Here is a 10,159-nt window from a genome sequence, read left to right on the forward strand (position 1 = left end):
ACCTTCACCGACTCTCTACTCTGATTTCTGCATCTAAGCCATCAACATGCCTGCTAGACCCCATCCCAACAAGGCTACTTAAGGACGCTTTACCCTTATTAGACAATTCTTCATTACAGGCATGTCAAACCGGTCCACAGGGGGGCCGGTGTGGCTGCAGGTTTTGTTTCCAACCAAGTAGCAGCACACCAGACTTGACTCATTTAATCAACTGATCTCCGTCTTCAGACAGTTGATTGGTCAAACTGTGTGCTCTTGTTTGGTTGGCACAAAAACCTGCAGCCACACCGGCCCCCCTGTGGACCAGTTTGACATGCCTGCTTTATTAGATATTAATTGATGTGTCTTTATTAACAGGCTATGTATGTTTAAAGTAGCTGTCATTAAACCTCTTCTAAAGAAGCCCACTCTTGATCCTGAGATTTTAGCTAACTATAGACCGTTATATAATCTCCCCTTTATTTCTAAAATCCTTGAGAAAGTGGTTGCTCATCAACTCTGTGACTTTCTCCAAGATAATAGTTTATTCGAGGACTTTCAGTCAGGCTTTAGACTTCACCATAGTACAGAGATGGCACGAGTAAAAATTAATAACGACTTATTGATTGCTTCTGATTCAAGCCTGGTCTCTGTTGTAATCCTTTTAGATCTCAGTGCTGCTTTTGACACCATTGACCATCAAATCTTAAGCCTTAAAGGAACAGCACTAACCTGGTTTAAATCTTACTTATCAGATTGTTCCCAATTTGTTCTCATCAACGATCAGTCCTCCGCACATATTAAGGTCTGCTTCAGAGTGCTACAAGGTTCTGTGCTTGGACCAATCCTTTTTACTTTATATATGCTTCCTCTAGGCAACATTATTAGAAAACACTCTATAAATTTTCACTGTTATGCTGACAACACGCAAATGTATCTATCTATGAAACCAGATGAAACTGATCAGCTATCTAGACTTCAAACATGTCTTAAGGACGAAAAAGCCTGGATGAGCCGCAATTTCTTGATGCTGAATTCAGACAAAACTGAAGTTATTGTTCTTGGCCCCAAACACCTCAGAAACTCCCTTTCTAACAATGTAATTTCTCTAGATGGCATTACCTTGGCCTCTAGCACATCTGTAAGGAACCTCTGAGTTTTATTTGATCAAGATTTATCTTTTGCCTCCCGTATAAACAAACTTCAAGGACGGCTTTCTTTCACTTGCGTAACATTGCAAAAATTAGACATATCCTTTCCCAAACAGATGCTGAAAAATTAGTACATGCATTTGTCACCTCTAGGCTGGATTACTGTAATTCTCTATTATTCAGTTTAAGATTTATTAGCCTCCTGATTGTGGTCTTGGTCTTGGTTGCAGTATCTATTGCACGTCTGTCTGTCCTGGAAGACGGATCCCTCATCATCCTCTGCTGCTCTTTCTTCCTTTTTTTTTTCCCCATTACAGCGGTTCTTTTTCAAGAGTTTTCCTCGGGGGATGTGAGGGTCTAAGGGATGTTGTACACTGTAAAGCCCTCTGAGGCAAACCATGTTGTGTGACAATGAGCTCTATAAATAAAATTGACTTGAAAAAAATTGACTAAACACATACATTTTCAAACCCAGTCAAAACAGACAAAAAATGAGCAGAAATGAGTAAAAAAGGTTTCAGGTTATGATAAACAGCTTTCAATTTCAAATTTCAACCTCTTTATGACAGGTTTGATCTGCTGCTGTGAGCAAAACCATTAATCATGGCAATGCACTGAAAGTAAATTATTTTGGACCAACATGTTGCTCTTATAAATTCTGCCTTAATGCAAAAAGATGACCAAGAGACAGATGCAGTGTTTCATCCTAAGTGATGTAAAGTACTCCCCTCTGTCTCCAGGTCACAGAGTCAATGATGGACTGTGGCACTCTGCGAGTCTCGACACCAGAAGTCTACAGATCTCTCTTACTCTGGACAATGAGCCACCCTCCACCATTGAACAGAGGGAGCAAGTGGAGGCCAGCGGCAACTTCTACTTTGGAGGTGTGTAGATGCTCAGTAAACCAACATGTGTGATGACATACAGTGTCAAAATAATTCCTGTGGGGTGGCCTCTAGCTCACCTGCTAGAGTGTGTGCCCCATATAACGTGGCCTTTACAGGGTTCAATTCCAGCCTGTGGCCTTTTGCTGCGTGTCATTCCTCCTCTCTCTCCCACATTTCCTGTCATTCTACAGCTGTCCTATCAATTAAGGGAAAAAAATCCCCAAAAATAATCTGTAAAAAAAAAAAAACCTCCTGAAAGGTGTCTATTGTCCCTTAGCAAGTGAAGATAAAGGTTTCTGTACTTGATGTGACTTTTCCACCCAGGCTGTTCCCCAGCGGCCTGCCACAACCCGACTGTGGCCTTCCAGGGCTGCATGCGCCTCATCTCCATCAACAGCCAGCCAATGAACCTCAATCATGTCCATCAAGGACTGCTGGGACATTATAAGGAGCTTCAATTTGACACCTGCAACATAAGAGACAGGTAAAGAAGGTTTCTGTGTGTTTTCATTTACAGCTGAATGTTTTTGGCTGTATTTCATGACAGGCTGATTAAGACATTCAACAGCTAGTGTGTTCTACACATAGACTGTTTATAAAGATGGACAACATGACAGCTCCCCCAAAATGTAGCTTTTCAGTCTGGATCGCCTCTTGGTGTCTGTCTGCAGTATAGGTCATAAAGCCAACCCCTCCATGTTGGTGAATGGTTATAGGCCAAACTAAAAACTCAAAGTAGATGCCAAATGATTTTTTTTTTCAAAGATGGCTTCTGTCACTGAGGGTATTTCTCATCACCCTATTTGTTCAAGTGCTTGTTTTAATAAGTTATTCAGTTCTACAAAAGGGGATTCTCTGCCATGATTGACAAGCTGCTCATGGTTAGTCAGACAGGTATTTTGGCAAGAACTCCCCCACTGTGGATATCACTACTGCACTGATTCCAGCTCTCAATGACATCCCCCTCGCAAGATGGCAATGCCTACATGTGGGTGGGATGATGTGCTTGGAGTCGGCCACACAGTCTGAACATCCAAACCGATCATCGTCCCTGTGTTTGTCTGCATCTCCTCTCACATCTGTGGCTCCATATTTTTTCTTCTTACACTCCATTCATGGGAAAATCACTGAGCAGGTATTCTGTGCTTACATTCAGTGTGAGCAGCATGTTGTGGCCTTTAGACCTTTCAGCCGCACAGACACACTAAATTGTGTAATTAAAGTTGACACAAGGGACAAGATTGATAGGAACTCAGTATGACTGCTTAGCTTTAGTTTGGTTTATTGATGGTGGTTGTGACTCCCACCTCACCCCTCCCAGCTAGCAGGGGACGTTCACATAACACTGGCTAATGTTACCTACAAGTTGTAATAATGTTGTAAAGAAAACATTTTAATGCTGAAAGAACGTTTTTAGGATGTTTATCAATCAAATAATGTTCCTGTAAAGTTATATGCTGACTGAGGCCCATTTCACACAGTGCCGAGCGTGTTGTTTTTTTATTTTGGCGCCCATGTTACCAATTTAGAGCATTTACACTGCCCGTCTGAGCAGCGCTTGTCAGGCGCGTCTCAGCTGCATGTCAGCTGCAGCACATCTAGAGAAATGGTGGCTTGCAGATTTTTTACATGTGATGCGCACGTTTGTCAGCAGAAATAGATTGAAATTTTTTTTTGATCATTATATTGACTCTATACCACTTTTTACTGCAGTTTAAAAGTCTCTCTCTGTCACAGAGATGAGGAAATACAAAGGTGTCTCTTTTATTCAAACTTCCCTACTTCCCTTTCAAATTAAAAGCCATCTGACACTGTCTCTGTGGACAGAATCCCATTAGTTGTTGTCACAAGGCATTTTATTTTAAAATATTTGCAGGACCATTTCGCTGGCTATGCAGGAGCTTGCATGACTTCAAAAAAGTCTTCAAAGCGGCACTTGTGCTCAGGAAATACAGTAATAATATTTGCGAGCTGTGACGCAGCAGCGACATTTCAACAACACTGCATGTGTTAACACCACAAGCATGAAACAGCTCGGCGAGGCTGAAATCACGCACTTCTGACACACAGTGTGTAAAACAGGTAACATTTTAACATTTTGAGAATGTTTTGGTGATGCTGAGAGGTGACAGATTTCTAGAATGTGATGAAAATGAAACTTGCCACTGAAAACATAATTGAAACATTGCATTTTACCATTCTCAGAACTTTTTCAGAAACAAAATTTGTTAGCTGGGCTTTTTCCTTTGAGTATGACTGAGCATGACAGTGAGTCTTTGGACCTCAACTGGCTGAAGAGCAGCTTCAACAGGAAACATGTCCACATCCCCAACAAGATTTGTCCATTGAATTAGAACACGTCTTACACTAATCAGTGAAAATGGACTCTTTCCATCTGACTCGGCCTCATGGACTTCTTTGTATCTGCATTATTCATTTGTTTATGATGTTTTCCACAGAGCAGGCTGAAAGTCACTGACATCTTGTCCAATAGAGACAGGCACACTGACAGGATCATCCAATTACATTGCAGCCAGGGCTCGGCAGCATCTTTCCTGGCCTGAGGACTGTGCTAACAAGCTGCCTCCTCTGTCCTGCGTGGCATCAGTCCCTCATTACCCTCCACAGAGCTGAGCTGGATCCCACCAAAATCTCCTGAGCACCTGGATCTTGTCTGGAACATTTATAGACGGGACAGAAACATTTGAACTGCTATTTTCCCCTGTAAAGAGTCCTGAGGGGAGTCTGTGCTTCTGACGTTACCTGCTCTCTGCTGCTCAGACTGAACAACAGTGTGTTGGCGTGCTCTGTCAGCAGGGGAAAGGATGTGCTGTAAGAAATGCCTGAATTATGAAAGACTTTTTCTTTTGCCAGTCTGAGCTTCAAACAGCTGAGTGATGATGAACACCTCTGTGTCGTAAAGCCTCAAGTAGAGGATCTTTAGGTCTGAGTCAATTAAGGCTGAACTGAATGTGGACATCCCACACATGTTTGTGTCTGGTCCAGTTTCGGCTGCTTTGCTCCGATGAAAGGACATCATCTCTTCCCGTTATCAACATGACAGAGACCACATACAAAGAGTCACACTGTAAAGACATCAATTTCATATATATAATCAATTAGCAAATGCTGGTGCCATTGCTTTAGAATAAGGCTATATGTCCGGGAACTGTATCTTTAAAGTGGCACAGCTGCACTAAACAAAAATGCAGCAAAAGGAAAAACAAGCATATATTGCTTTGATTTAAGATATTTCATCTTTTTATACTTACTTACTTACTTATACTTAGACTTCAGTTTATGCAGAAATGAAGAAATGCTTTTACCAGTTTGGTGCAGAAAAACTTGACTGGTCTGCATACAGTACTGACATCAACCCCAGCAGCTCTGAAAGAAACTGGAAACTGTAAGTCAGACCTGATCACCATCAGTGCTGGACCAAACAAATGAGGAACAAATCCTTGCATTCAGGTTCAGCAGATGATGGAGACAGTCAGCAAGTTTACATGATGTTAGAAAAAGTGGAATTATTGTGTTAGTCCGACTAAAACTGGACTTTAAAAATCCATGTAAACATGTTAGTCTGACTGAAATCTGACTAAATCATATTCCTCGAATTCGGACTAACACACCCAAATAATGCAATTGAAAGTGGTGCTATTCTGTCATGTAAACACCTCAGTCTGACTTTAACTGGACTCAGCATTCTGTGCGTGCTCCTAGTCACCACACCAGCCTCCCTCGCCGGTTAGGGATAGGGACTATCACTTGTGAGTGGGGAAGGGTAGCTGCAAAATGAGTCACTGAAGAGGGACATGTGTTTTTGATTTTGGCTTAGATGAGGGACATACGCACACACACAGACACACCCCTAAATAAAGTACAGTCCCACAACAAGGCACGGCAGCTAAGCAATATCCTGCTGTGGACGGGGCTGCAGTAACAAAGCCTACTTTAGCCACCTGAAAATATAAATATCATATATCATCACTGTTCAGTGGAGTAAAATGACAGTTTTTCTCAGTGGAGTTTGGTTTTTGATATAACGGTTTCAAATCCCTGTCAGTAAGGGCTGTTTTACAGCAAGGTAAGGTGGTGAAAATATTCTCTATATATTGAAGGCTACATTTAAACTGCTGTTGATTTTTTTAAATTTTATTTTTAGGTGGCTTTAAACTAATCAGTGAAGGCAGAGTTTGCTTAGCGCAGTTTGATAATATGTGTGTGACATGGCAGTTTTCTACCTCAGAGTTATTGTAAATAAACAGTTGTGATTGTAATTTAGTCTCTATTATAGACTGTATAAATAATATAGGTTTATAGCAACTAGCTGAAAGGGGGCATATCTCCAGCTGCTGGGGTGAAGTCACAAAAACAGAATGGGATAAAGCTGCATGAAGCAAAAGCTTCATACAGCTTGCAGTATGACAGCACAGAGCCCTGTCAGGGCATGTGGCTGTCAGATGTGCAGCTCTGTTGTTGTTCCTGCTCATTTCCTATCTTTTTTAGGATCATGACCACAGTTTGTGCTTTTTTTGAGAGGATGAGGACATTAACCTTTATGTGACTTAATCTTCTCTTCTCTCTGTGTCCATTTAAACTTCATGAACTCAATTTAAAGTGAGAGTGCACTTCTGCAGGTCAGCTACTGTAATTTCATGACCTGTGACAGCAGCAGTGAACACAACAAAAGAAAGAGCTTGATGGTAATTAAACCGACAGCTGCAATCTTATCCCAGCTGCAGCCAGCCCACTCTGCTGCAATTAATGGCTCAGAGATTAGAGTGTATTAAATTATGGATGCATGCCTGAAAGGACGGCAATTATGTGAAACTGGAGGAGGGTTGAGTAAGGGACTATTAATCAAAAAATTGCAGTGTGGAGTTTCCTCGAAGTGCTTATTGTGTTCAAATCCAGTAGACATGTACAGTGATGCTTTTGTCACTGCAGAAAACACCACAGTGTCTTTACTCAAGTTAAGAGAACATAAAATTGATGCTTTGAAACAAAGTAATGAACAGGAATCTGTTTAAACTGATAATGAAAAGATCAATTATTTGAAAATAAGTACCTGAAATTTTACCTCATCGCGCTGCCTCTGGGGTTTGTGTGACCTTTCATTTTTCATTTTCACTAAGTCTTTCTTAATCGCTTTGTTTATAAAGTGTTGCTCTGACACTGGCTCCAGAAAAACTCACAGTGCTGCTGAGTTTCTGTCAGCCGGCGGTGAAGTTTGTTGTCAGCAGAACCTGTGCATGATGCACAACAACAGAAACATCTACTGCACCAATGCCTCATTTTGAGAGAAAACCGAGAAGATATTTATTTGAGACTTTTGGTTATTTAATTATAATTTATACCAATATAATGTCAGTTAACCCTTTGAAACATGGAGCAACATCACTTTTCTTGTGCTGCTTTCAGATGTTTTTCACGAGTATTTTAACTTTTGAATCCTGAGCATACTGGTGGAATTTCTTTCAAAATGTAGCAATGAGCAACTTGGTAGAAAAAGAAAAAAAGCTATAGAAAACTATTCAGTTATCATAACTGCATATTTAAAATTGTGTTACAAAATTATGATAACATTTTAAGCACTTTTTTGAAGGTCATTTCTTTGTTGATTTTTTTTTTACTTCTTTTTTTCCAGGTAATATTTACCTTGCTCATTGCTTTCTTACCATGTCTTTGAAAGATACCATGCCAATTTATTCATGATTCAGAGGTTTCAGAACATACATTCACTTTAGCTAAATTTCAATCTCAACATGCTAAAAAGCTCAAGATGGCAATGTCAGCATGGTGTTTTGTTACCATATTCACGATCTCAGTTTAGCCAAAGATACTCGACTACAAAAGACATCACACTACAAGCTGCACCAGTGGTACAAAATGGAATTCAGTTCTGGTCTGCTCATCTGTTCTCTGCTTATCCCCACCTCATTTGGAAGTGTAGTAAACATTGTGTGGATGGATGACATCAGATTCAAAACAATACATGACCTCCAGCACAAACTGTAATGTACAGTAATGTCTGTTCCTTATTTTGCAGCTTGTTTTTACCTGCCAGCGTAACATCTGATATTAACCAAGTGTAAGATCATGTCAGTTCTTGCCAGATCTCACCAGATCTCACCAGAGTATCTTGCAAAAACAAGATATGTCTGGAACAAAATTTGTTTTCTGCTGATATCTCCACTAGAAAAATGCCATTTCAATGTCAGAATGTTTAGAAGGGCCAGGGTTTTTAGGAAAAATGGGTCAAAAACCTCCAGGAACAGTTTTAGCTTGAACTATGTTTGACCGACATGTTTAACCTTGTGGCCTTCAGGGTCATGAAGAGACACATTGCAAACAACATTTAAATAGGTAGATTTGAAATAAATAAATAAATAAATAAATAAAAAAAGGGTATATTAAAAAAAAAAAAAAAAAGTACATAAATACAACCAATCATATAAATCCAATGGATCACCTGTTAAGGTAGGCCCCGCCAATAAAAATTGGTCTAATGTCCCATGACCTCTAACCAACCCACCTTAACAGGTGATCAATTGGATTTATATGATGGTTGTATATATGTACTCTTTTTTTCTATTTCAAATCGACCAATTTATATGTTGTTTGCAATGTGTCTCTTGATGATCCTGATGAAGGCCACAAGCCGAGAATAGAGTTGTTCTTCAAGCTACAAGTGTTGCTGGAGCTTTCTGACCTCTTTAAGACTCTCTCCATTCTCCATGCACCTTGGAAGTTGGGGAAGTTGTGCAAGAAACCTCCGCATCTTTGTGAAAAAATGGTTCCAATATTTACATCAGTGACTTAGGGGCAAATGGATCGCTCATAATGCGTGCTCATCTTTAATTCTCCCATTGGAATGAACAGACTTAGGACTGCCGCTTGTCTCCTAAAGGAACAGGGCAGAGGTGAAACACACCACACAGACACAGGAAATGAATTTAACGTGGGCCATCTCAGTTTATCAACAGTCTCTGGTTTAGGGTGTTAGCATGCTATTAGTGCTAGTTAGCACTAAGACAACGCACAGCTCAGGCTGAGAGGAATGTCATTAGTTTTGCAGTTTGGTCAAATTGAAATATGATCGTGATGCTAAATGAAAAAACTTCTGCTGCAAAATCAGGTAATCATCAAGTTATGGGGGCCATGATTGTCTGTAGCTTACCAACTTCCATGGAAATTTATCCAGTAACTGTTAGTACTGATATGATCACTGTGGACCACAGTGGTCGACTGACCACCATAGCTGCTAAAAACATAGCATCTTCCAAGAATTTGTGACAACATGTTGGGCTTTTCCTCCCTCGAATTCAGTTCATTGCATTATATTGCATTAAATGAGCAGATACTCATTTCCAAAGCTGCTTGTTTTTTTCTCCCACAAGTTTGTGATGCAGATGGAAGTTGTTGATTATTAAAACAAAGTGAAGTGAGTTGGAGAAAAATGGCGTCATCTTTCATTTCAGCAATTGCACATCTACCAAAAGCTTCTACAGTAAAAAGGCACTGCTCATCGCAGCTCTCTATCACCAGACACAGAGATGTTATGAGTTTTATTGAAGCGTGATACAATCTGATGTTCAGTGCATTTATCTTTGACATGAAAAACATGTCAAATGTGACCCTGAACTATACTAACCAAACTGTAGATACCTAAGGTGGGACTGTCAATAACTGCTATTGTAAAATATACATCCAGCTGTAGTTTGTCTTTTTTATATTTGTTTTAATTAGGATTTATTTTTTTAGCCTGTTTCTATACACTGAGAAATATGCTTAATGTGAATGTTCAGGTCTAAAAAAAATACATTTAAATAAAGAACATACATAGAACAACCTTGCCTGTGTTGCAGATGTCTCCCTAACCTGTGTGAACATGGAGGTCGCTGTTGGCAGTCCTGGCGCTCCTTCTTCTGCGACTGTTCAGGGACCGGCTACTCTGGAGCCACCTGTCACAACTGTGAGTCACTCTGAATCACTTTCTTGAAATTAATGTTCATCAATAATTTAAAAATGTAAAAATAATAATAAAAATAATAATAATAATAATAATAACAGAAATAATAATAATAATAAAGTGAAAAAGAAAAATCACTTTACCCTCATCTTCTGACTTTACTGTGA

General features: G+C 39.9%; 1 protein-coding gene across 1 annotated transcript in view; it reads left to right on the top strand.

Moving 5' to 3' along the window:
* LOC121949058 (contactin-associated protein-like 5) overlaps nt 1–10,159 on the top strand; it is a 193,431-nt gene that overhangs the window by 115,183 nt on the left and 68,089 nt on the right. The window contains exons 10-12 of the mRNA XM_042494651.1: nt 1,871–2,014; nt 2,342–2,501; nt 9,889–9,995. Coding sequence (XP_042350585.1) covers nt 1,871–2,014; nt 2,342–2,501; nt 9,889–9,995 — 411 coding nt within the window. The remainder of the gene's footprint in view (nt 1–1,870; nt 2,015–2,341; nt 2,502–9,888; nt 9,996–10,159) is intronic.

The sequence above is a fragment of the Plectropomus leopardus genome, chromosome 10, assembly GCF_008729295.1.
Source record: "Plectropomus leopardus isolate mb chromosome 10, YSFRI_Pleo_2.0, whole genome shotgun sequence".
Classification (NCBI taxonomy): Eukaryota; Metazoa; Chordata; class Actinopteri; order Perciformes; family Serranidae; genus Plectropomus; species Plectropomus leopardus.